Genomic DNA, 27540 nt, shown 5'->3' with positions numbered 1-27540 from the left:
GGTCTTGCTGTTTAAATATGGTGTCTTAAATCAGTGCCTGAGATCCTTCTAAAGATTTTATAGCCATTCAATATTTCAGTATGGTAGGTACCCTAAAACACTTCTGCCCAACCTACTTAGCCCTCCTTGATTCTTCAGAAGAGGATTGAATGAGTCTGCAAATTATCAATAATTGTTAAGACTTTGATGTCCTATGATAACTTTGATTTCAAGTGTGGTTAACTCCTAAGTGAAAAAAGGGAATTTGTGGTTTGGGAGCTCTTGTGAGCTGTGCTAGTGTGGTCTTTATGCTTTTCTGTTCAGAACAAGGAGCTGATGTTTTGACAAGGAGAATTCCTCCAATGCGATGTTTAGACTTGTGACTGAGTTTAAAAACTGTTGAAAACTTGATGGTCTAATAATATTTTCCTTCTTTTCAGATTAACTGCTGAAGTACTGATCGAGTTCTGCTATTCTTCAATGAGGAACTACAGGCTGATCTTTTGCCATAATCTTAAACAACCATAAATGACAAAAGAATGCTTGGTCAGTGAGGGCAGCTGGCGCAGGAAGCGTTTTTCAAACTCGGCTGTTTAAGTACTCTGAGGTAGGTTCCTTAAATTATTTTCTTGGAAAAAAACACCAAAACACAGATTTCAGGATGTCTGATCCATTAGAATTTATCCATCAGTAAACAGAGAATTTGTTTGGTGGCAGTGCTTTGACTAACAGCATGTGCTTCGTGTTTGCTTTGCTGTGTCAACCTCTACGAAAGTGATTTGCTGGCATTTAAACAAGTGTGTTTTCTTTTTATTATTTGTTTTGAAAGGACAGGTTTTTTTTTCTTTGCTAGAAGAAATATTTTGATTTTGACGGGTTAACAGTTTCACTGAGTGACTTACACTGCCTCTGGTGATACCTTTGTTATCTGTCTAGATCCTTTATCAAGCAAAGACTTGCAAGTAAAGCTTGAGCTTCTGCATGATAGAAGAACCGGTATCAGTGAGCATCTAGAAACTAGTTTTGGGGGGTTTTTGTTCAGTAGAACTTTTAATTTGATGCAGGTGTTGAAAGCTTTATTATGTAGAGCAGAAAATGCCAAATATATTAAAGTTGATCGCAGTAGAGTTGTGCATCAGAAAATACTTAATCATTTCGTATAACTGAAACTTGGGCTTTGGGAGGATCCAGTGGTTTCATTTCCTGTGGAGAGGCTTTTGCGTTGAGTTCTGGAAGCCTGACCACTAAATACTGTTAAAATAGGCACTGGGGAACCTGCCTCTCCCCAAGTACCTTAGAGCTTAATTAGCAAATGCTGTAACCGGAATTTCCTGCATTTCCTTTGCTGCTCTCCCTGTTCTTCTAATCCCTCCATTGAGGGATGGACAGAACACCTCAGTGATAGCTGTGTTTGGAGTCATTTCAGAGCTGTTCCTTAGTTCAGTGAACTGATGGAGACAGACTAGAGAGTATTTGTGTTGGGTAACTAAAACACTCCGTGTTACAGATCAACGCTTTCAACAGAATACATTGACTGTGGTTTTTTGGTTTTAATTCCTCTTATTCGACAGAAAAGACAGCTTTGATTTTTGGCTGCAAAAAGATATGAGGAAGAGCTCCTCCCCTTCCTTGAGTAACTGCAACTCTGTTCTTGCTAACAAAATATTTGGAATTCCACTTGATGAGCTGCAGCAAGAAGGGCAACCAGACAATGAGGTTCCATTCATAGTCCGCCATGTCGTGGACTATATTGAGGAACATGGTATGTATTACCTTGCTGTACTTTACATAATACATTAAACTGTTATTCTTACAGACTAGACTGGGGGTTTTCTGAGATTTTCTGAAGTTACTTACGTTTAATTGGATGTTTTGGGGTTTTTTTTTTTGGTGATACACAGTTCCTCTCTTTAGTGCTGTTATGTTTATCGCTGTTTTCTAGCCAAGAGCAATGCAGTCAGCCCAGCAGGGCACCTCCTAGGAAATGCTGTGCTTTAGGCACTGCTAACATTTACCTTGTTATTTTATTGTTAGCTGGGCATAAGAATGTGTGTGCTGGGACAAGGAACTGCTGGAATTTCTTGCAAAATTGTTGTCCAGAAAGTGTCTCACTCAGTGTGGGAATCGTGCATATCTGGTTATAGGTATTTTCTTCTGACACATTTATCCGTATTGGATCTCAAACTTTATTTCTGCAACTTTTTTTTTTTTATTATTTTTTTTTTTCCAACTCAGGGGGTCTGGAACAAGAAGGACTTTTTCAAGTCAATGGGAATGCTGAGACAGTGGAGTGGCTCCGGCAGCGCTACGATAACGGAGAGGATGTGGACCTGGTTAAAGAAGCAGATGTACCCTCAGCTATCAGCCTTCTTAGATTTTTTCTTCAAGAACTTCCAGAGCCAGTTATCCCAGGCAGTTTGCACATACATTTGATGCAACTTTCTCAAGGTAAGAACTATTTTTGATTTGCTGTTTTTATTTTGTGATTTTTTTTTTATGTTTTAAAGAGTTAAACCCAGTATTGAATTGAGATTTTTAGAGGCACCAGGATGTCTTTGGTGCTCTGTGTAATGATGTGTGCATCAGGAGGCATTCAAAGAGACCTTTTCTTAGCATAAGCCCCAATAAATTGGTCTTATTTAGGGAGCTCAGTCTGGGTTCAAAGGCACAGTTCATCTGTTGTGTAGGAAAACGGTGAAGCTGCCATGCATCCTGCTGATTAGTTCTGAATGTTCCATGTTGTATGAGAATGCTGGAACACTGGTCAAAACTACTGGGATTGAAATTTTTGGACAATTTCCCACCGCTGATGCTTTGAAAGTGCTGGGGAATGCCTTTGTTTCTCTCTTATGTCACTTACTCTGCCTGTGCTTTCATGGCACTTCAAACTTCTCTATACTAGAAAAGCAATCTCAAGTCTTACATTCATGTCATATTTGCTCTCCCACTGTGGATTGTTTGCAGCTTAAAATCCACTTGTAGGAGGAAAAAAACCACCTGTCATCAGCATATTGTTGTTGCTTAGTATGTTTTTTCGTATACTACAAATCCTTGCCCTTTCAAACTGACACCCATATGCTGGCACAGTTATTTTCTTTACCAATTCCCAGCTTGTGTCTCTGTATCCACCCTCCTGGGTCTTTTGGCCTCTGCTGTGTTGAGTGATGCTGGAGATGGTTCATAACTTGACTGTCAGAAGCATTTGTCTTGCAGCACTGCGTCAGTCATGTCCTCAGAGGGGCCGCTCCTGGTTGTCTCCCTGCAGGAGTGTTGCTCCTTTTCCAATGTCACTTCATACTTTTCTTCAAATGCTGGGCTTTTTTGGCTTTGTGAGACACTCATTTTTGTTTGGCTTTATTTTCTGTTGTTGTGTTTATTCCTGATAAGAACTCCACAGTGCTTGTGAGAGTCGTGTTTGTTCAGAGTGGGAATTGGTTTGTGGGAGGAGTAGGTTCAGCAGAGTTTTCATGTGCTGGGTTTCTATTTACCGAGTGCTGAGCTGGAGCATCATCTGCAGCAGTGTGAGGCTGCTTCATTTTCCTCTCCTAAGTATCCTGCTTTCCTCCAATTGGCTTTTGGCTGTGTGATAGACAATCAGTTTCCAGAATTCCATCATCAGCTGCTTTTTAGGAAGAATTGCTTAACACAGGTGGAGAAGGTGGCAGTAATTGTGGATCCCTCTGTTGGTTCTGGACTTTTCCATCTTTAGCAGTCCTTTATGTTGTTAGGTCAGTTCTTCAAACAACTTAGTGATACAACAAGGTGTGGCCAACATACCTCTTAGGGGCTCATTGCATGCAGGTGGCTCCTCAAAGACAAGTCATTTTGGTAATGGAAGTGTGAATTTGACCTGATTGCACAAGGTCACGTGTCCCAGGAGTGTGTTGCCTTGCTTTAATGTCAGAAGACTTCAGGTAGAGGGAAGAAGGTTCACCTTTTAGGTCTCTGGTTGTTGTTTAGAACTTGAATTTCTGGACAGGTTGGTTAGACAGAACGTGGAGTATGTGTAAGGTGGTCTGACTGTCACCTCTCTCTTGCTTCCTTTCTTTTTGAAGGTCTACATTGTGAAAGTATTTTTTAAAGTCCTTTTTTTTCTTTATTTTCTGTTTTGTTTGAAAACTAACAATGAAATATTAATTTTATTGTGTTACTGTGTTGGGACAACTATTTTCCTGTGCCTGGTTGCCTGTATTCAGCTGCAGTTACTGCTTGGTGTTCCTGTGCTTACACAACAGGAATTTACTCACTCTTTGCTTTGATATTAAGGACCAGGATATTTCATCTCACTCATCTAGAGAGGCAGAGTGGTGCTTCATAACCTTCAAAAATACTTTTCCCTTTCTAACTGATCTCAGAAGAGTTTTCAAGTGTCTGACAAAGAAGGGGCAGCCTCTTCGTATCAGTTTTTCTCCCGTTTTGCTTTCCTGACATTTCCTATAAGATGGGATTTCTCAGTTAGGTACAAACAGCTGTAAACTCTTTGAACCCTGTTGCCTGTAAAGCTGCTGATGCAACAAAGGAGATTTATGGGGAGACATTTTGATGAAGGGTATAGTTAAGTGGGGTGAGAAGGAAGAGGTTTTATGGTGACCTTTTTTCAGATCTGGAATGGAATCAACAAGCTGGTAGCTGAGCACGTGTGAGGATGATTGCATTGAGATAGCTTGGCTTTATCAGTGAAGTATTAGAGAGGCAAGTAGAGTGGTGAGGATGGGATGTTATAGAGGTAAAGTGTCAGAGTAGCTTGTCTGATAGAATTTACATGGATGGAAGTTTGCTCCATGTCCCTGGAGCTCTGCTGCAAAGCGATTCTTACATAACACTGGTGAAACAAAAACATGGAGGAGCTTGTCCTATGAAATCAGAAACTTGAGTGTTAATTGGGGAGAAAGTACAGCAAACTGCAGATTGGATTTGCAGAGGGAACACGGTGGAAATTATTGAACAAATGCAAGTCAATTCTGACATTTTGGGCTGTGGTTTGACCGCATCAGTTGTACTTCAGGAGTAAGAAATTGTCAAAAAAGTCTGATCAGTCTCAATTTGTGGCTAAAATATTTTTATTCCTTTTCCAGATTATAATAATGAAGATGAATTTGGAAGAAAGCTGAGGTTCCTCTTGCAGCAGCTTCCACCTGTTAATTACAGTTTGTTGAAGTTTCTGTGTAAATTTTTAGCTAATGTAGCATCTCATCATGAAGAAATTTGGTCAGCAAGTTCTTTAGCTGCAGTCTTTGGCCCGGATGTCTTTCAGTAAGTTAATTATAAAAGTTCATGACGAGTTTCCATGTGAATTTGAGGGCGTATCTGTAGTTTAAAGTCATTCCTAGTCCATGAGCAACAGTAGCAAGTCCACAGTATGGTTTTACAGTTTTTGATGGGATTTAAACAGCAACTTTTTTGAGAGCTGTGGCATTAGAAACCACTGATTCGATTGTTGCACTACTTATTTATTCTGAGGTTCAACTATTTTAGTGATAGTGTGTATGGTTACTATTTGTAGCAAGAAAACAGTTCTGGGGGAAGGCTGTAAAGTATCAGCTTATCCTGGTGTTTCCTCTCTACGGGAAAACACTTGAATTTTAAATATTCCTCATGAAAATTTAACAGACTAAAGAGTTATTACTTCATCATTTTGAAATATAAAATAATACAGGGCTTTATAATGCCAGCAGTGTGAAGGCAGCAGAGCGGGTATGGGGTAATGGTGTGAAATGTAGCCCTTAGTCATGGCAGTCATTCACAGGAGTGCTTTGGGGCAACAGTTGGATGTAGATTTTGAAACTAAACCAGTGTTTAAATCTTTAGCATTTACACAGATGTGGAGGATCTGAAAGAACAAGAAATAGTGAGCAGAATAATGGCGGGACTGCTGGAGAACTACTACGAGTTTTTTGAAAATGAAGAGGAAGATTTTTCATCTACGAATGATTTAAGCTCAATAACTGAGCAGGTAAGGATATTTTGAACAGCAACATGTTATCACTTAATTGTCTGTTGTACACATTTATGATTATGAAAGATATATTGTAGTTTTTTTTTAGCCTACCTTTATTAGTAGTTTCTTGCAAACTGACAAAACCTGGCATTTTCTAAATTTTCTTAATGCTTATGAATTTTTTGCTTTTGTAATAAGTGTAGCTGTGCTGTGTAGAAAAACCCCTAGGAACTAAACCAGAGGGGAAATCCTGCCCAACACAGACACTGCCATGCTAAACAGTAGAGCTTTCTCAGTACCTGTTTAGGAATGCTCTTTGAACCAAATGAAGAAATTTGCTTTTAAACCAAAAAAAGAACCAAGCTGTTGTTGGTCTTGGTCAACAGTTATTTCTAGGTGTGTCTCACAGAAACCTGCGGGGTTTCGCACTGCACTTGGTGGTGTTCTCAGCGGTGTTTTCCTAAGCCAAAGGTTTTGAGTGGTGTTTCTGATTCTAAGGCTTTGAAATGGTGTATTTTCTGTAGAGAGGAGCAAGAATAAATAACAAGCAGTTGCTGGGGAAGGTCACAAAAACTGGGGCTCCCTGAGCTGAGGTGACTGCTCCGTGCCTGGAGTTGGGCTGTGCTCTCACGCTCTGGAATCACTGACTGGGCCGGGCCTCATCGTGTGCTTCAGCCAAAGGGTTTCCCGAGCGCAGCAGTGTGTTTGCTGTGTGCTTTTGGTTGGTTTTTCCCCTCAGCTGGAGGGCTGGTGGAGTGTCCCTTTAATTTCGTGGTGTCTCCAGCAGATGTCAATAGTGCACTTGTGTTGGGGGGGTGGTTCGGGGTGGGGGACAGAAGGGCCGCTGTCCCTGCCGGGCACAGCCCCACTGGCAGCTGCCCCCGGTGTGTGGGTGGGCTCATCTCTGCTTCACTGGCACATCCTCCTGCAGTTACAGAGCAAAACCAGGGACAAATACGTGTTTTGCCTGGAATGTAGTGCCCTGTAACACATTACACCCCTTTTAAAAATTAAACAAGTACTTCCTCTCTGCCTCTTCGTAATCTCCATCTTCTAAAGTTTTAGTTTTTCTTAATTTAGTACTTTTCTTTTGCACTCATGTGGCAGATACTATAGAACATCTTTTCTTGAGGCTGCTACTTTAATTTTTGGGTTTGTACCTTTGGGAGATCAATAATCACAGAGAGGCCTTGGGAGTCAAACAGAATCACTTTGTTTATCTTTTCATAGTTTAGACATAGTTGCTTTTTAAAAAACTGAAGGTGTCTTGTCTAGAGTTACCACTTGGATATATTGTTTTACTTTTGAAATTGGTTTTGTATTGCTGCTTCAGTGAAAACATGTGTGTTTGGAAACAAAGAAACAAAAATAGACAAGAGGCTCCACGGAAGTGTTCATTTAGTGCTTTAAGGTTTGGATTCCTATTCCTCTGCATTGCCTTCCCTAGAAGGGTTTGAAAAGGCTTCTGATCCATGAAAAAGGTTTCCTGTGGAATAGAGGAGAATTATCTGTTTTATACAAAGCAGAAGAAAGGGTCTGTGGTTCGTGACTTCAGTGTGGTCAGGGTTTTGTTGTTTGTCCATTCTGCTTGTGTTCATTTATGGCACTGGAGGTGATGTTTGCTTTTCAGGTTTTGTTCAGTGTTTCAAAAGTAGCTTTTTAATGATGTGGAATTTATGGTTTTACATAAAAGCAAGCCCAGTGTGCCTTTTTTTTTTTTTTTTTTTTTTTTTTTTTTTTTTTTTTTTTTTTTTTTTTTTTTTTTTTTTTTTTTTTTTTTTTTTTTTTTTTTTTTTTTTTTTTTTTTTTTTTTTAAATTAGAAGTGCTCTGTTTTGACACATACATCACTTTCATACCTCTCATGCTCTTTTAATTCCCTGGACCTCTTACAAGGAATTTTTTCAACCCATTAACTTGGATTAAATCTTTTTTAGATCAATGATCTCTTGGAAGAAGAGGAAGATGTAAAGCTTGAGCAGTCTGAAGAACTTCCAGAAGATGGCACAGAGAAACCTGTTGAAAGGCCAGCTGTGGTGCATTTAGATGTGACAGGGAGTCTCTCGGATTCCAGGAGTGTTACAGCATCAACAAGGTAAGTCAGGCCTGCCTTGGGGTTTGGGTTCAAAGTCTGGGTTAGAATTGATTCTGTCAGGATTTTGATGTAAGTGGTGGTGTCTACAAAGTGCAGCTTTAGAAGTAGGTGCAGTTCCTGTAATAGTAAAATATGGGTTAAAATAACTGTTCCCAGATTCAGCAGAGGGATGCCTGGAGGACTCAGATTGCATTAAATATGGTGATTTATGCAGAGAAAGGTAAAAAGAGCATATTTTAGGGAAACTGTAAAGTGCTATTTAAACAGTAAATTTTGTAGCAGCAATAAAGAGTCTGCACATGGTGGATGCAAACCCATCTCACCACTCCCTTTGGGTGGGAAATCCTGGGACTGTTTCTTGTCCCGTGCTGGGGGAGAGCTGTGGGCAGGTTTGGGATTGCAAACTGTGACACAGGCAGGGATGTTGGAGTGGGAATCAGCTTTTAAGAGCAATTCTCCTAAAGGAGATGCACAAACAGAAAATACTTCCTCTTGAGAGCTTATTTGCACTTGCTTGGAACACACAAGGTTTTATTTTTAGGTCTGATTTATTTGTACTTGGAGTTTACATTTACAGATGGTGAATTTTACCTCTTCCCCTCTCCAGCATGTGTTTGGTATGGGCACTGCATGGAAGAACTTGTGGGGAGGGATGAGGAGGAATTTAGAATAAAAGTGTGACTAAAACCAGCAGAAATGAAGGGAAAATGACAACAAAGTTACTGCCTGAGTATTTTCAGGAATGTAGATTTTGGGTTGAAATCTGTTCAACTGCTGGCAGCACATTTCCTTCTAGGTCATGGCAAGAAGTTGTAAAATATAAAATAATGAGAGAAACATAACTCTGTTTTGTAGTTTAAATTACGCTTTAATAGTTAATTATCTTTGCCAGCAATAAAACTGCTTTAATTTTAGTTTGAGTTAAAAGAAAAAAAAAAAAAGTTGCAGTTTAGCTATTCACAGGTATTGGGTTGCTTCTGGAATGTGTAAACACAGCAGTAGTGACAAACTCAACGTGTTTGAGAGTTTAAATTGGATAGCCTGAAGAGAAAAACATTTTTACTTGATGTTTAAGGTTAATTAAAAATGAATAGGCATTAATTATGGTTGGCATTTTACATAATTTGTGGGAAAGGATAAGGAGGAATCCTGGAGAAGAAGGAGGATTTTGACTGTAAGACCAGATCAACTGCAGGAAATGTTAAAAAAATTGAAGTGGATGAGAAAGTATTTATTAAACTTTTAACCACTATAAATACTGTGAATTTTACTCCAAACCTAAAAGCTTTTATGTACCTATTTAATGGCCTTCTTTTGGACTTAGTTTCCTAATGTAAAAAAAAAAAAAAATTAAAAAAGTGAATGTTAATGCAGATTTATTGGGATTATTTCTTTCTGTCTTGAGGTAGTTTATATATAAAAGAGGAGGGGAAGCAGATCTCAAACATGATTCTTTCAGCTCCCTAAGCTGGAGTTTTGTTGCATTTTTACCGTTGGATTTTTGGGAACCGAATATCTGTATATTTTGGTCTCTCCGTGGAGAGAAGGAAAAGAAAGCTGAGGCTGCATGTTCTGCATGTTAAATATTGGTTATCTTGATTCATCCTGGCCCTCCTCCTGGTTATTTGGACTACAACTTGCTTAGAATTTTACTCCCTACCTTTTTTTCTCTGCTCCTTCTGTTTGTGCTTTATGAAAGCTGTGACCTCCCTGCACTGCCTGGTGTTAATTTGACTTTGAGGTGGAGAGAGAGCTGGTGGGAACGTGGGTAAATCATTAATGCAGTTTGATTTAGTGGCTGCTTGCAAATGGCATTTAAAACAAACCTGTTGAGTGATCTTGGAGCCCGTTTTCCCCAAGGCCAGGGAGCATTTGTTGCACCCAGGTTGGGACTGTGCATGGGAAGGAAACTCTTCTCCTTCACCAGGAGCTTTTTCCCCCACGGCTCTTTTTGGGTTTTGGGGAAAAGAATCGCTGACTCAGCACTGCAGATGAATTTTAAGACGGGCTGTTGAAATAACTACTTCAGACTCCTTTCTCTGTCATTATTCCAAATTTTTCATCACTGTGCCTTGCCAAGCAGTATTTGCTGTACTCGTGCAGTTCATCTCAAGTACTGTCAGTCAGAAGTCTTAACATAAAACCCCTCTGTTTTGGGGCTTTTCAGAACTATATGTGTAAAAAATAGAAAATATGACATGTGAGTTGTATGAACAGTTTGCTTTGTTACTGAGAGGGGCAACATCCTCACTGCTTCAGTGATATTTTTGTTAAACCTTTTGTGATTTAATTAGAGGGAGGTGATAGTATTAACAGCTACCAAAATGCCTGGTAAGGCTGACCAAATATTAACACCTGCCTGAATTACTGGAAAATACATTCCTATTTTCGTGCAGTGCTGTCTTTTGTTCCTACTTCCACCCTGGCAAATCTGTAAACAAGACGTTAGGAAAGCTTTCAAGTGTTGATTGGGCAGCTTATTGTCAGGAGTGACCTCATGTTGCAGTCGATTTCTATTTAGACTGCAGGCTTTAGTGCAGCACTCCAGAAGTGCCAGCCCCCGGAGCCCAGCGAGCACCATGCACAGCCAGCAGCCAACAGCTCGCTTTGCTGGCTTCCAGATGAAGCATTTTTACCTCAAGTGCTCGTTTGGGATAGCCAAGATAATCAGAATGGCCTGTAAAGTTCTCCTGCACAGGTAAATCTACGGAAGGGACGGTGTCGTTTCGATGGGGTTTTGTAGTTAAGGCTTTTAACTTTGAAGCTGCGGGAGGTTAAATGTGCTTTGGAGATTGTTTTATTTCATAGTATGTCAGAACTGATTATTTGAATGAGATAGAAGAATCTGTGTACAGTCAGGAAATTACCAAGGATAACTGGGACATATTTTTATCTCTAGTTAATATATTTTTCTACTCAAGGTGTGTTTTTTCCCGGGACCTTTTGTGGGTAGGGAGACAGTGCAGAAGGGGTTCTCAGGAGTGGATTGGCATTATGAAACAAAGATGTTTACCTTGCTGTGTCTTGCTGTGTCATGCTGCGTTCAGGCTCTGCCTGGCAGTGTAAATTAGAGCTTTTCCAAAGTACCCCCGAACTGTGCAAGTGGGCTCGGGAGGTGGACTTGGCTTTTTAGCCACCGTTGCCACACTTCTTGCAGAAAGGGCTTAATTGCTCAAGTGATTTAGTTGAAGGTGTAAGATATCCTTTCTGTAGTAAGAGGATTCTCCAGGCTTTGCAATAGTGCTGATTTATGCCCAGCTTTTGCTGAGTCCCTCTCAGGCACCTGCAGGTGTTGAATAAAAGCACCAGAGAACCGTCCTGTGCCGGGGGCTGAAGGTTACACACCGAGATGGAAAATTTTGGTGTGAACCCCTGTCTGAGATCGTGTGCGTTCTTGGGAGATGAGTTTGATTCTCCCTGATCTTGACACACTTCCTCATTGTCTCAGGGGGTAAAATGAAAGGATTTCAGGTCATCAGTTACCTATAAATAGTGTTTGTACTTGTGCCCTTGACTGGAGTTTTTCTTGCTCTCTTTTGCAATTAGAGTGTGGCAGTGCTCTGTGCTCTGATTGCCTCTTTTTTTCTCCCAGTATGTCCTAGGAGTGACTATTTTAGTAGTAAATGGATTTCAATGTACACAATTACGTATTAGTACCTTTAGAATGTGAACATACTTTTTATAATGCAGCTTTAGTAGAACTTATTGAGATGGATACGTAAAACTACATTTTTTGTGTTTTGGAACATTACTGGGTTTTTTGCTGAGATTCTTGCTCATGCTCCTTCTCTCTTACCTTGTTTGTGAAGCTCAACTGTATATCTTCACTTTTTTAATTTCAAGTATTGTCAAAACAAAATGTGTTCATCAGAAAATTTACTTTGTCCAAGTAGTAGGACTCTGCTGAACTTGCATGCACAGAAATACCATAAATAAATACATATATATAAATATATAAATATATTTAGCAGTAAACTTATTTACTTATAACTAATTTTTCGTTGTTGTTGGAAAGAAAAATGCCAAAAAAAATCAGTAGCTACAAGATCTGGCTTCTCTTTCAAGTGTTTTAATTTCCCATTTTGAAATGATAGTTAAGTGCTGCCTTTGGAATAGATCAGCTTTCATTTCTCACCCAGGCAAAAACACACACACAACTCATAGAATGGATTAAAACTCCTCTTAGGTAAACAGAGAGATTGTCTGCATTTTTTGGTGCATTTCAGGCTCGTATCAGAAGTGCCTTGCAGAGGCAGTGCCTGTTCAGTTCTCCAGGGCAGTGACAAACTGCCTGGTATTTCGGGGTTTACCTTATGCATTCATGGAAATAATATTTAAAATCAACTCTGTCTGGCAACAGGATTGTAAAGAATAGACTAAAATCTAATTTTTCAGCTTTTAGTTGCCTGTAAGTTTTTTAAAAAAACACTTGTTTAGCTCCCCACCTCTGAGTTAAACTGCAATTAGTATTTACTTCTTTCTGAGTGAGGTATGCATTTTGCAACTCACTGCTTTTTATAGTAGATTTTTCGTCTTTTATTTTATTCTTATCATATTTACTGTCACTTTGACCAAAGTTTTGAGTATTCTGTTTCTAATGAGAGAACTTTGATCCTGGTCATGGAAAGTTCTAGAGGGATCACATAGATATAAATTACCTTAGTGGCATTAACCGGGCTGATTCCCACTCTTCCCACCCCCCTGAGGACTTGAGGATTCTGGGACATTTCCTGATGTTTTCCAGATGTCTGACTCCTGTCCCAAAACCTCTGGAAGGTGGGACCTGCCCCTGAAAGGTAGTAACTGTGCTCAGAGAGTGTTGCAGAATCAGATTATGCAACAGCCTGACAGGCAGGGAAGGACCTGTGGAGGAAAGCAGAGTAATATGGAATTTGCTTTAGGCAACCAAGTTAAAATCTGCATTCTTAAGCAAGGTGGCAGGAAAATGTTTGATTATAAAGTGATTAATGTTTCCCATGGGAAAGACCACACATCTGAGAGCTTGGAGCTTCCCACTACACCAAGTGTTGGCTCTTGAGAGACAGAAATCTGCATTGCTGCTTCTGCAACTTCGTCTTGTGATGGTGCTCCTTCAGATTTCTTTATTTAAATAATAAAGGGACTGCAAATCAGGGTGCTCTTTACATGTTTATTCTACTTTTATTAGCTGCGTCACATGCAATCTTTAAGTGTTTTCTAAGTTGCTTTCTGTTACCTTCCAAGACTTTTATTTAGTGTGATAAGTTTTTGTGTTACATTAACTTATTTCTTCTTTATTGCAGTGCTCATATCTCTCCCATAAGTATCTTGCCCGCCTCTGCAGAGTAAGTATAATGAGAATATAAAATGCCTGAATGATGCTGTTACTACATCCCTACGTTCTTTCAAAAAATACAGTAGTTTTGATGTTTTTGTGTGCAAATGTGGAGGGAAAATAAAAGCACAGCTTCAGAGTTAAAATGAGATTAAATAGTTGAAGATTTTTACAGGGCAGATTTTCTATGGGATTCTGTATATTTGGGCTGAGCTGGCTAAGGAGCTCTCAACAGAACAGTCTGTTTTTAAGGAATTCTCTTCTTTTCCTTTTGAATTTTTTGATGCATTCTGTGTCCTTCATCAGGTGCCTGCCACAGGATTTTACTGCCACATTATTATATTAGGCTTTTATAAGGGTTTTTTGCATACTTATTAAAAAATAGTCATTGTAATGTGTTGATTCCTCTTAAAACACTGTTGATAGACTTCACAATACTTTATGTAAATCTTATGAAATAAAACCCCAGTGTAGTAATTTCCACTGCCTTTTTGGAAGAGTTAGTCTCTTTTTTGCCTTGGAGTGCTTGTCATCGAAGATTTCTGTGGTGTGAAGTTTATCTCTGCCTTTCTGCACAGTTGATCGATTCAAAAGGAGAGTTCTTAATAGGGATTTTCTCTCTTCTCTTCTCTTTAGCATTTTAGAAAGAACAATCAGAGCAGCTGTGGAACAGCATCTTTTCGACCTGCAGAGCAGCTTAGATAACGATCTGAAACATATCCAGCAACACAGACTGGGCTGTAACAATGAAGAAAAAAATCCCAGTGGGGATGAGGAAGGATCTAACAACCAGTAAGACTTTGTTCTGTCTGCAGTGAATTCTGTAGGATTGTATTTCTTAACTCTTCCAAAAAACACCTACCCAAATCCCCCTCCTCAACCCAAAAGTTACAACTTTTGCCGTTGACTTTTGATTTTAAAACAAATCAACTTCCATCTGTTGCCAGTAATCAACAGCTCCTGAAGCAAGTACTTTAAATTTAAAGTGGCACAAGAACTTAAAATCACCCAAGTGCTTTCCTTCTTACCTCACTGATGTGACTTATGACAGAATTTTACCATAATGAAGATCCTGGAGTTGCTGTTTTAGTTTCTTTACCCTGTCTTTTCATGTCAACATAGATATTTTACTGCTCTGGCTGCCAGTGTCAATGAAACAGCCAAAAATGGAGAGAATGAGTACTGTGGGTCTATTTGCAGGGTATTTCAGCCTCTTTTGATCAGCTTTTATTTTTGTTGTAACTCATGCCACGTTCTGAGTGTAGTGATTGCCATGGCAGCATTGAGAAGCTGGGACAGTTTGGTGCTTTATTAAAAATAAGTAGTCGTGATTAATACCCAGGCTCCAAAAAGGTGTTGTTAAGACTCCAGGACCTCAATTCCTTGGTTGCTCAGAGCCTGGAACACGTTCAGTGTTCAGAGACTCAAAGTTGTTCAGTCTTTGCTGGTTTTAAAGTCCCATTTGTGACAAGAGGCCAGAATCAAGTCAATGGTCAATCATAAAAGTAATAATCATTACTGGCAAGGATCAATTCAACCTGAGTTTTAGCGCTGGAGATTTAATGCCTTTGAAGTCATTTACAAGTGGGTGATTGCCTGGAAGTCCTGGAGCAGCTGAATTCCTTCAGTCCCAGCGTAAGTGCTTTAAAGGTTGGGCTGATTTCAGAGACGGAGGCTCCAAGTGCCACCGCTGCTGATTTGAAACCAATACCCTCCTCTGGCACAGGGACTGTTCCCAATGCTTCTGATCATCTTCCACCGTGGATTAACTGTAAGACAGGATAGCTGATACCTTCCTTCACAGTGCTTGTCTGGGTTCCCTAAAGCAGCAAACTGTGCTCAAGGCAAATACCCAGCTCTATGAAGAGCTACAGAAAGCAGCAAGCCAGGAAAAAGTTTTTAAAACTGGCTTAAGCTGATGGCTGGAGTTAAGGAAAAATAGTTAAAATGTTCATTTCCAGTCCATCCTGTTCAGTATCTTCACATCTGATGAGAGAAGAAGCTTTTTTGAAGTAGTTTTGGGAGTGAGAAGAAAGAAGGCAAAGGCTTGTGATGAATGATGAATTGTAGATACTACCAGTAACTTTGGTCAGAATAATTGTTCAGAAATGAAAACCACAATACCCTGATGTTTGATATTGTTTAGGGGCAAAAAAAAAAAAAAAAGTGGAGTTAGGTTTTTTCTTTTCTTTTCATTTCAAGGGTGGAATTACAGGTTCCTAAAGTCTGTCTGTTCTTATCTTTAGGAATGATGTTATTGAAGGTAATGACACTGGCAGCAGTGAAAACACAGGAGACTGCTCTGAAGTGTTGGTTTGCACTGATTTAGACAGTGAAGCTATGAAACATGAAACTGGAACTGGGGAGGAAGAAAGCATTCAGGTGAGAGGAAGAGTCTCCTGTATATCAAACCATAAGTTGCTGTGACTTTTTTTGTGCTTTGGAGATCCAGATCTTCCTAATTTAGAGATCAGCAGGTTTTCTGTGTAGCACTACCTGTGCAGTCAGTGATCTCCTCTGCTGTGCCACAAGCTTTGTGTGTTTTGGTGTGAATTGTTTGCGTCCTGACTGATAGTTTCTCTCTGGGTCTTTCACAGGTACCAGCCCTTCCTTCTGCTGAGGTAAGTCAGTGTAAACAGCACTGGTTGGAACAGCATCTGTGTTAGGAGAGGCTCCCTGGGGAGCAGGAGATGTAGAGCAGTGATTGCAGCACAGCCCACACTTAATCCTCTTGTACTGGATCAGGAAGGGGTTGGACTCACCTTGAGACTGCAGCCTCTTGACTGTGCTTGTGTTAGGAAGGTGTGGGTTTGTAAATAGCTCATTCCAGCCTTTTCTCTCTGGCTCTGGTTTATTCTGTGGTGGGCAGGGCTGGCCTGTTCTTTTCAGCACATCTTCATCTCTTCTCTAGTTGAAAAGGGTTGCTTCTCCTTGGGCCTCTTTGCTTGACTGTTTGCTCCTGCTGTGCTGATGCCTTGGGGCCCTCCAGACTGTTGTGCACTCCTAAAATTCTTAACACTTGAGGTGTTCAGGGAAAGAGAACACCTGGACTGGTGTCCTCTTAAACAGCTTCAGTACTTAACATTGTCATTTTGAAAACTGTGGGTTGGCCATTTATATTCCAAAGCAGAAAAGTCTTGTCTAGTGTGCTGCACGAGCACATGTAGTGCTAACGTGCTTGTAAAAATATAATACTTGGTTGTATTTTTTAAAAATTGTTTTGCTCAGAAAGTACAATGTTAATGATACTTGAAGTGGCTGTTGAAGTTCTTAAAGCAGCTGAAACTGTAAACAACAAACCACAAGATAATTAGGTGCCGCAGACTTAATTTTGGCTTTGCTTTCAGATATTATTCTTGAATTGAATGATTTCATGTCAGTGAAAGGAGTACACTCTGTGTACACTCTGAATGGAAGCCCAATATTGGAGCAGCTGGAAATGTTGAAAGAATTGTTTGCCCTATCCAACAAACTTGCCTCAGCTTTGCTTTGAGCTGCAGATTGTTAGATCTTCACATAAAATCCAATGGGAAGGTTTGGAGTACGTATGGCCTGGATTTCTGGTGATGGCCTGAACTGCAACAGCATTTTTTATCAGTGAGCAGAGATCAGTCTCATTCTGGGTATCTTTGTGTGATCAAGCAATGCTGTAAAATGTGTGCTGACAAAAATGAAATCAAGGATAACAGTAACATGCAAGAAAATAGAATTTTTTTTACCACTCCGCCATGCAGCTGTGAAATAAGCCTTTCTAATGGAAAAAAAAAAAATTCCTATCTGTAGTTCCTTATTTATTTGGTAACACTTTCGTTGTTACAAATCCAAATAATAAATTCTGTGGGTAGAGAGGTTTGGTTTACACATGAGAGAAGAGAACTTTCTACAATGGTTTTCAGCTTCCTACCTGGGAGTCCATAAATCTTCCTGAGGGTTTCCTGAAAGATAACTGGATAAACCAACCTATTGTTAGTAGACTTAAATGAACTAGAAGAATTTAATGGGTGCTGTAGTAGTGAAACTGTGAGTTGTTTTTATACCAAAAAACCTGTTGCTGGAGTGCTTTTCACTCTTGTGATGTGCTCTTCTCCTGGCCTTTGTTTGCTTTCAGGGATCGTAAATGATTCTCTTGAATCACCTGTCAAGCCCAAATTTTTCAGTTGTTCCCACAAACTGGCATATTGTTTAAGAATTTCCCAGGATGTATTTGCTGTCCTGGTACTTTCCTGATGCATTAGTTCCAAATCTTGTTTTGAAAAATGACTGGATTGTTATCCCATAGCACAAAAATGAACAAAATTTGAGTATAATGGGGAACGTGAAGCTTGGGAGAGCATGATAGAAGCACTTCATAAAGTCTGAACCCAAATGCCTTATTTTATATTTCAAATTTCTTACATTCCCCCCAAACACAACTCCTTTTGAAGACATCAAGTCCTGGGCTTTGACAGAAATACTTAGAGCAGTCAGTCATCCCATGGCAGCTTTCAGTGGACAAAATGGTGCCATGGATTCATCTGAACTTGTTCTGTGAGATGGTGTCATAGAACTGCCAGCATTTCTTCATCCCCTTCCAATTCTGCTGCTGCTTTATTTAGTAACACGGATTAGTGACTCCTTTTGGAAAGTCTGTCAGAGTTGGTGCATTTCATTTATGCACAAGGCAACATCCAACCCAGCTGTTTTCAGGACTAGGATGTACCAACTGCCGTGATTTTAGTCCCCCCAAACTTCACCCCATGGTTGACAATCTGAAGTAGAACTTTTATTGGAGAAATAATAAAAAATGGTTTATCTGAAGATGGGAAACCATTGTCTGAGTTCTGCTGATTAAAACACCCGAGCGCTGGTCATACTTTAGCTGTAAAATTACCACATGTTAAAAAGTAGGATTTCCAGCCCACCACACTTTGGAAGTTTTTAGTTCTTGAGGGTGCCTTGTGGTCAGAGATGATAATGGAAATGTTTTCAGCTGGGAATGCCATTCCTAAATCTTCTAAACATGTTTTTTGCCAACAGGCTGCAGATGTATTATTGCAACCGTGTGATGAAGATGCAGATGTTGATGGAGAAAATAATAGTGAAAGGTTTGTGTTTTTCTGTATCCACTGACATGGCAGGATTTGCAACTTCAGTTTTGAAATGTAGAGAGTATCAACTGTCACTTGTCACAGCATAATGTGAGAGAGGTGAACTAAACATACCGCTTTTCACATATGAAAGGAAACAGGATAAGATTGAGTTACCTTTTTATGATCATGATATTAAAGGCATGGAACTTTATGTGCTTGAAAAAGAAAAGAACTATAAACCTGTATGATATGGCTTTTTTTTTTTTTTTTTTTTTTTGAACAATCCTATGTTCTGGGCAAGAGAAGCAGCAGAAGAAAAAGTTATTTTCTTTTAAATTTTGTGGCACATTTTATTGCTCTTAATGATTGAAGAATTAACGCTGTTAACAGTGGGTAGCCAGAAAGCTTTGTTAATTTGTAATTTTGAGTTCAGCACTGATTGAAATTTCAGTTTGAGTTGAATTGAGTTTTAAAATATATACCCTCAGTTTGAGAAGAAAGTTCTGAGCTGTTTTTATTTCCATCTTGGTTCAAGCCCAGTTATTTCCATACTTCAACTTGATATTCCCTGTAAGATCACAGAGGGAGGGGAAAAAAAAATGTAACTTCTGTTCCCCAGAATTTCCATTATTACTTTAAATAAATTCATTTTCTATCTGCTAAAATGGCCTGGGGGTTTGTGAGAATAAAATTTAAGGGGAGTGTATGGTGTTTATTGTCCATGAAGAACTTGTATTTAAAATAACTCTGTGTCTTCTTTTTAGGGAAAATAGTATATTGCTCGATGGCAATGATAGAATATCTTCAGAGATAACTCTGGTAAGATGATGATTTCATTTATATACAATACACAGTGTATTATAAACTTCTCTGAAATACAAATGTGAAGAAAACCAGTAAATTGAGCTTTTGACATCTCCTCTTGGCTGCCCTGCTCCAGGGCTTGTGAAACCTCTGCTAGAGATCTCATCACCTCACTGCATAGAAATTTGGGACAGCAAAGCAAACCTACACTTCTCATGTCAGGAATGTTTTGCAATGTAAATAATTACCTCCTGCTGGGAGGTGTGTTCTTATAATTGCCGGAGTTTGAAAAGATGCTTTTTTTTTCCCCCCTGAAAATTTCCAGAAGTGCCAGAACCGAATAAGGGAGGATATCCAGTAGTTAAGTAGTAACAAAGTTGTTCTGTTCTGTTACTTAACTGCAGGATTCAAGTAGCAAACCTTGTGACCTGAATGCAAACACTGATGCCGAGGTGCCGGGGGACGGCAGCGTCGATGGCTCCGAGGAAGCTCCGGGTGTCCAAGTGCCACGGCTGGATCTCAAGAACGTGTCCGATGGTGACAAATGGGAAGGTAATTTTCACCCTTTAGCTCACAGTACACTCAACTAGGAATGATAAAGGGAGCATTTTACAAAGTAGAGGCAGCAGACAAACAATTTACACTTCCTTTTGTTCGGTCTCAACAACACGTTCCTCTCCACGTGGAACGATCGGCCGAGCCTGACACAGGTACCGTCTCAGTTCACAGCTATCTGCAACTTAAGGACCTTGAAAAAGTCTAAAGAAAAAATAGTTCAAAGGAACAACTAAAGAAAGAGAGCAAAAAAAAAAGCCCAATTTTCATTCTAGGTGGTTTGGGTTTGGTTTTGCTTTTTACTGTTTTTAAAGTGTCGAATGGTTCCATGACCCTGAGTCTCTCATTAAAAACACTTTAATTATGTTATATAGTTAAAGTTCACAGTGTTTTGTCTCCTTTTTTTAATGCAAACTACTGAAGTTCTAATCCTAGCTGAATTTGACCTAAAATCACTGAACTGCCAATTTGTATATCAATTATTCTGAAATGTCAGTTGTTGGTTTTCATGTCATTGGACAACTTGAAACAGCTCTAAATTTTCATATCATGGCTAAAGTTGCAGGTGGACATCCTTTCTGTGCCTCTTCTCCCTCCATTATTTGGATTTCAGGAAAAACCAAATATTTCAAACACAATTTTCTCTCAGGCAGGATTCCTTATGTTTTTGCCCTTATTTTTCATGGCCTTCCAGGCTTGGCAACCCCCTGAGCTTGTGACTCTACTGAATTTTGTTGCTCAAATATCTGGTACTATCTGGTCGGGCTGTTGCTTCACTTAAATATACCATAACCCCTTTGTAACCAGAGCAGAACACTCCCATCCATATCTTCTTTTCAAAATACTTCTTTCTGTGTGTTCCTCACATCCCATTTCCTCTGCCTGCTGTTGATGTTGGGAGTTATCATCGCTCCTAACAAAGAATGCCCTGAACTTCTGGTTGCAGTGTTGGAAATACTATAATTTACAAAGCTGGGGGTGTGTCCTGTGACTGTGCAGCTCAGAGCTGTGTGTCAACACAAACAACTTCATCCTGAAGCTCAAGTGATGGTAACTTTATTGATAATTTGTCACTGGGGTTGACTGTTTTCCAAATTAATTGCCTTCCTGAGTCGATGGTGCCTTTATAACCACTTTACAAACGATGAGGTTTGCAGCTTCATTAGATTTGTACAATATTTGCTGGTTTTGAGCCCCAGCAAACTGCACATTCAGGGTATGTCATGCGCAGAGAGGTCGATTTGTGGCATCCAAAAACACTGAGTCCAGATTTTCATTCTTCTTGCCCAAGTTAATAACTGTCTAAAGTTATTATAAGAACCCTGCTTATGTTCTTTGGTGTTTTATTTGCTTACCTACACATTACATTTTGTTGCATCCTCTATTTGTGCTAATCTGATTGAATACATATTCTCAGAAGGTTTGTGGCTTCCATTTTCATTATTTCCTTAAATCTGCTCATGAAAAATGACTTTGGTTTTACTTTATGACCCTTCCTTTGAGAATAAAGTAGCATATTATATAAATTTATATTATAAGTTTCCTGGTACTAAATCATGATCTTTTGCAAGGTGTTGCTTCACTGTGAGGTATTTTAACTTTGGCTGTTCTTCAGTTCTTTTAAGGGTGGTTTTTAGGATCTCAATCTTCCAAGGCACTGCAAGTCCTTGTGGCATTCCACTGTAGCAGACTGACTTTGTTGAGAAATCTGTAGTAGTCCAAATTTTGTGACAAGATTTGGGTTATTAAAGCCCATCTAATAGGAAACTGAGCGTGAAAACAAACATCAAATGCTTGCTGGTTTAGGGCAAAAATGCAGAGTGATTAATTTATATTTCTAAGTATTTTTTTCCTGCATTTGCCCTGCTTTTTGGAAATCACCACCATCTCTATTATTTACAAACTCTAAGCAAAAACTTGTCTTTTATTCACGTGAGGATGCATGAAACTCTTATTAAACTACAAAAAACTTCACTATTCCTGTATCAATTCCTTATAAACCTTTCCATTAAAAAATTCCAACTGGCCAAGGACTGAGCCCCCTCACCTGCCACTGGAATTGCTTGGAAGCTGAGAGTGCTCAGGGCCTGGCCCGAAAGCTGGAATATTTGTTTGTTTTGTTTTTTTTTTCCCCCTGATACTGTATCTTCCTGCTTTACATGTGATGTAATAGTTTGTTCTGACTGTGCTGTGTGTTCACTTTAGTATTTTTTGCCATTCTTTTTCATTTATTAGCGCCATGCCCTATCACTTTCCCCCTCATTGATTTCAAAACAATGCATCTGCAGAGAGAAGGGGAGGGTAAGTATGGTTGGCCATACGTTCAGTTATCTGCCTTTTTGATAGTTTATGGTTTGCTTTCTGACTAACCCTTCACCTGCTGTCCCTTATATCTTGGGAATATTCTGATCTGCAGTTTTTTGGTTTTGTTTTTTTTGGGTTTTTTTTTGTTGATTCTAAAAGGGTCCCCTTCTTGTATCTTGTACTGTGCAAAACAGGCAAGATCGTGGTTGAAAAATGAGACAAAAAAAAAAAATCCCAATCATACTTAGTAAATAAATAAACGATGGAAAGCAGGTACAAGGGTTATTTTTTTTTATTATTATTTTTAATTTTTTTAAAAGATTACTTTGTGGGTTTTTATTGTTGTTCTGCACACTTTGAACCCAGTTTTCAAATTTCTGATTTGAACTGGAAAAATATAAGCACTTTGAAAGGGAAAGGGAGGGGGGTGGGATTTTAAATTCACAGGCTTGGAATGTCAGCTTTTTGTTAGACAGTAAGAAAACAATCTCAAAGAATTGTGAAGGGATGGTAGGGATGAACTTTTCACAGGGATTTGAAAGGATTGATTGTTTTGGAATCTCCTTCCTAAAAAAAAAAAAAAATCACCTTCCACAAATTAAGAAATCTCTTTTTCTCAGTGGTATCAAGACAGATTCAATCTTAAAACCCCAACAGCACTCTTTTAAAAAAGACTTAAGCAGATGGGCATTGTACCTAAAGAGAGGTACTGTCAGGATTACATTGTTCAAAATCAAGAGGACCATCTTTCCCAGTACATGCAAATGGTGTGAAAACCAATTGCCACAGCCAAATGTTGCAATGGACAATAAATACATTCTGCTAATTTTGGATTTCTGATACCTAAATAAGGCTCTTTTACACTGTTGAACTGCTCAGAAATGCATACTCCCAAGATACACTTTGAAAAAGGGATCCTAGTGTGCATACTTCATTTCAGTACCTTTTTCTTTCAGTTCTATGACAGAAATTTGTAGCTTTCTGATGTATTTCAATGTTTTTATTCACTTTGTGTATTGACACCACATCCTCTATAGCATACAAGACTAAGCATTGGGTACTCATTTTTGTTTCCTTTTGACTCTCCTTTCTAATTCTCCTCACAGAAAACTACCATTTTGTGTCTTTTTTTTTTTTTTTTATCTTCTAGATCCATTTCCTGCTTTCAAATCTTGGCAGGAGGACAGTGAGTCTGGAGAAGCTCAGCTCTCCCCCCAGGCTGGAAGGATGACTAATCATCCCTTGGAAGAGGACTCTCACCCCATCTTGTCACATCGCAGTTTGGATTTTGGGCAAAGCCAGCGTTTCTTACACGATCCAGAAACTTTAGATTCTTCATCCAAAGCACTTTCTTTTGTTAGGTGGGTATTTTCATGCAGCCCAGTGGGTTTTGGGGGCGGGAGATGTGACCACCAGGATAAAACAAAAACAAAAAAAACCCACAGGAGTTTAAGAACCTTGTGGGTTTTTTGTGATGTGAATTAATTGTAGGCCAAGGTCAAGCTCAGCATTTTGTGGCCACTTGACTGTTGTGCCTGCCCAGGAACTGCCAGGGTGAGTCAGACCAGAGGTTCAGCTGGGGTGGGATCAAATCTCTCCAAGTGGCCACTGACAGATGCTGAGGGAAAGGGTATAAAAATAGGCCAGGTTTGCAGGCTTTTCCCTGCCATTTGGGCAGGACTTCTGACAACTATCTGCAGTGGCACTTCCTGGGCTGAAGGTGGTATTTATAGCCTTTGTTTACCAGGCTTTGCTGGTCTCTGATTTTATGTAAGCTCTGGGTGTTTTTACCCTTTAGTTTATGAAAGCAGAGTTGTCACTGAACAAGCTGCAGGTTATTTGTGTGGCACTGGGGAGTGTGACCCTCCCAAACTGTGCAGAGACTGACCTGCAGGAAAGTGCTGATGCAACAGCTGTTCTCCTCATTCTGAAGCTAATAAGGATCTACGCTAGTAGATTATTAGATTAGTATTGCTAATATCTTGAACTAGATGACGCTGGCTGTGTTGAGGCATCTTTCAGGCACCTTGTGTAATAAGCGTGCTGGAAAATTCTCATCTCAGTCTTGAAGTAAAAAGGCTGTGAAAAATATGATATAAAACCAGAACCACACGGTCTACAGATCTATTAGTAAGATTTAAGAAAGTTATCAGTAAAACCAACAGAGGATGTGGATGGTTTTTTGGTAAGTAATAGCTTACCTGAGACAATGAAGTGAAGCTGTTTGATTACCAAGAGTTGTTCAGTGGTAGTTTCTATCCTGGGCTTTATTCTGTGCCCAGGAAGTCTTAAAGAACTACCGAGTATCTCTCACTTAGGTAAACAGCCCAGCCACCAGAAAAGTGGCAATTAATGATACATTAGTTTATTACACTTGAATTTCAAAAGCTGTTTTTCTGTTACGGTTGTTACTGAAATTAGAGAGGCAAAAATAACACATCACTTCTTGAAGGCAGCAGCTCAAAGAATTTTGAGTAAATGGCTCTGAAAACTTGAAAAGAATGGATTATGAACTAGAGGGAAAAAATGAAATTAGTCACCTGTTACTTAAATATACAAGTTGTTTGCACTCACTGTATTATTTAACTGACATTTTAAAAATATTTTTCTTACAGAACACGGAGAGCATCCTTTAGCTCCAAGGATGACAAAAGGGAAGACAAGACACCTTATCAGCTTGTCAAGAAATTACAGAAAAAAATCAAGCAATTTGAGGAACAGTTTGAAAAAGAGAAAAACAGCAAGGTAGGTTCCCAGCTCTGCTTTCACTGGGGGTGAAGGACTGCACGGCAGGGCGAAGTGATTATTGCAGAGCCAGAGGAAGGCAGAGGGACATTTATGCACTGAAATTAAGAAGATTCCACATGTGGAAAAGCAGAAGTGTTTTACCACTCTCTGGTTCAACTTCTGATACTGCTTCAGTATTCTTTTCACAAGAGTTTTCCCTTATGATGACACTGAGATCTGACCTGATAGTGAGTGGCATCCACATAACTGGTCACATTCACTGTCACAAATATTAGCAAATCTTGAGAGAAGTGTTTATAAACAAGACTGAGTGAATTTGTTTTAAAATGTAGTTTATTTGTATTTTTTCAGCCCTCCTATAGTGATATTGCAGCCAATCCAAAAGTTTTGAAGTGGATGACTGAACTTACCAAATTGAGAAAGCAAATAAAAGGTAAGAGATGCTGCAGTTTCTGTTTTTTTTACAAACACAGATAATCTATATGACTGAAACAGCGAAGTCATTCAGTAAAATTCCACAGAACACTAAAAAACCGTTTCATTTCTACCTTCTGAACTATCCAAAAATCAAATTATTCTCATGGCTTTGGTTCACTAAGAGAGAAACTTTACCTTTCCAAATTGCTGTGTTCCTGTGTTTGCAGTTAAACGAACCAAGAGTGTTTTATTTCTTTTTAAACCTTTGCATTGAGCAATTTTTTTTTTGTCGTTTCCAGATGCAAAGCAGAGGAGCACAGAAGGAGAATTCATCCCTCAACCACGTCCACGAAGTAACACCCTTCCAAAAAGCTTTGGTTCCTCTCTTGACCAAGAGGATGAAGAAAATGAGGATGAGATGAGGGTTGTGCAGAAGGAGAAGAAACCCACCAAGGAGGCCACGCTGGAACTCATCTTGAAAAGGTTGAAGGAAAAACGAGTGGAGAGATGTTTGCCAGAAGATATAAAAGTAAGCAGAAGGTTGTGGTTGTGGATAGGCTGTTTCCAAGAGAATAAGAGAGGGAAATAGAGCACTGTCAGATACCATTTTATCAGCAAAATGATGCCTCTCTCTAACAGCCCTTGGCCAGGCCATCCTATCTCAGGCTCTGTGGGGAAATTATCAAGATAAACCACATTTTCCTTGTCACTCTTTGTCAAAATATTCCCAAGTATGTGCTGAGAGTATTTAGGTGGATGAAGGTGGGATGTACAGTATTAACTAAGCTAAGTTGAGCTAAGGCATCTGTGTAGCTGATAATGTAAAAAAAAAGGCAGTTCAAGTGACTTGTGTTTGATTCCATGTTAATTATTCTTGATAGAAAATGACAAAGGACCATTTGGTAGAAGAGAAAACATCTCTCCAGAAAAGCCTCTTGTATTACGAAAGCCAACATGGACGGCCGGTAATAACTTGGTTTTACTTCCACCTCTCTTATTGTGTGTGTAGACAACAGGAACTCTGGGGCAGTGGTTAAAAGACCACAATTTAATGCTGGTGTGGGGGTTCTTCTTTTTCCTTCTCCAAAACACAAAGGTATCTATTGGCCTCCATGTTGGCATCTGAGGAACTTACTGCACTGACTTCTAAAAACAAAAAAAGGAAAAAAGTATGTATTAACAGGCCCCTTCTTCACAAACCAGCAGGTTATTGGAGTTTGCAAAGTGGTTGGTGTTATTTGATGCCTTGTATGTCTGTGAGGCAAAGAGACGTGTTCAAAATAAACAGGATTATTGAATTTCCTGGGAAAAGGCCGGAATTGTTTTTCTGGATTTCACAAAAACAGAAATGAAAAGGCAGTTCCCACCCCCCCTCTCTACAGTTTCATCTTTTTCTTTATTCCCTTGTCATTTCTGTAGAACCATCATCATTGCCAGGCACACATTTTTTTCCCCTCAGTTCTTGCTCCCTTTTTTGCCTCTTTTCCATGGGTATTTCAAAACAGGGTTTGCTTCTTCTGAAGCTCCCCTGAATTTTAGGAAGCGTTTCAACCATTTTCCTGAAAAATACAAGCAAGAAAAGAGAGAATGAAAAAGCACCCCCTTTTTTCCCATTTATTTGCTTAAACCCCATTCCATACACCCAGTTTGAGGTAGTTTTGTATTCCTGTTTGGAATGGATGTGGCCTGGCAGGAGAAGCACACTGCTTTGTGTTTGCTTGTCTGTAATTTAGTGACTGGTATAATTAATTCTGTGGTTTCTCTGCCTTTAGGTTACTAGAGAAGAAAGACATATTGTGAAGCCACTTTATGACAGATACAGACTTGTAAAACAAATGTTAACTAGAGCAAGCATTACTCCTATCCTTGTGAGTAAAACAAATGCTATTTCTGTTTATTTTCCCACTCCTGAACTGCTGGGCTGCCTTTAGAAGAGCCAGTAACAACAGTGTTCCCTAGAACATCTTTCTTGTGGAAGATACAAGCCCACGTTGTCGTTGTACTTGAGGCATTTGATTTTCTGCTGAGAACAGAGCAGTTCCAAGCTGGCTGTGACCTTGATGGCTCCTGGGAAGTAAATGGTTCTCGGTGGCACTGAGTGAGCTGTGCTGACTCGCTGTGGCTGAGACATTCCCAAGTCCCTGTGCTAGCTGTGGATGCACAGCACATACTGTACTTTCAGTCCTGCCCAGAATAGTAACAGCAGTTGCAGTGCAGGTTGCTGTCAGCAGAGGTGTGAGTGACAGGGTGGCCATCAGAACCATTTCATTCCCTCATGCTTCCCCAGAGCGAGACGTGTTAGCAGCGCCTGCAGCATCT

At 39.5% G+C, this 27540-nt stretch overlaps 1 protein-coding gene across 8 annotated transcripts in view; it reads left to right on the top strand.

Moving 5' to 3' along the window:
• The window catches only part of FAM13B (family with sequence similarity 13 member B), a 40784-nt gene that overhangs the window by 9018 nt on the left and 4226 nt on the right, over positions 1–27540 (top strand). For 3 of the 8 annotated variants that reach the window (XM_027892473.1, XM_027892471.1, XM_027892472.1), the window contains exons 2-21: positions 420–586; positions 1551–1741; positions 2215–2427; positions 5055–5232; positions 5788–5932; positions 7853–8010; positions 13293–13334; positions 13961–14116; positions 15571–15706; positions 15922–15945; positions 18341–18408; positions 19158–19212; positions 19602–19749; positions 21988–22053; positions 23207–23417; positions 24672–24801; positions 25156–25237; positions 25521–25750; positions 26103–26186; positions 26994–27089. In XM_027892473.1, coding sequence (XP_027748274.1) covers positions 1585–1741; positions 2215–2427; positions 5055–5232; positions 5788–5932; positions 7853–8010; positions 13293–13334; positions 13961–14116; positions 15571–15706; positions 15922–15945; positions 18341–18408; positions 19158–19212; positions 19602–19749; positions 21988–22053; positions 23207–23417; positions 24672–24801; positions 25156–25237; positions 25521–25750; positions 26103–26186; positions 26994–27089 — 2379 coding nt within the window. In that variant the 5' untranslated portion in view covers positions 420–586; positions 1551–1584. The remainder of the gene's footprint in view (positions 1–419; positions 587–1550; positions 1742–2214; positions 2428–5054; positions 5233–5787; positions 5933–7852; positions 8011–13292; positions 13335–13960; positions 14117–15570; positions 15707–15921; positions 15946–18340; positions 18409–19157; positions 19213–19601; positions 19750–21987; positions 22054–23206; positions 23418–24671; positions 24802–25155; positions 25238–25520; positions 25751–26102; positions 26187–26993; positions 27090–27540) is intronic. The other 5 variants (XM_027892474.1, XM_027892475.1, XM_027892477.1 and 2 more) reach the window with 5 other exon arrangements.

This window comes from Empidonax traillii, unplaced genomic scaffold (genome assembly GCF_003031625.1).
Source record: "Empidonax traillii isolate 1590-97213 ecotype Southwest subspecies unplaced genomic scaffold, ASM303162v1 scaffold353:size574767, whole genome shotgun sequence".
In the NCBI taxonomy this organism is placed as follows: domain Eukaryota; kingdom Metazoa; phylum Chordata; class Aves; order Passeriformes; family Tyrannidae; genus Empidonax; species Empidonax traillii.
The sequence above is the reverse complement of the archived record's forward strand: the minus strand, read 5'-3'. Positions and strand labels throughout refer to the sequence as shown.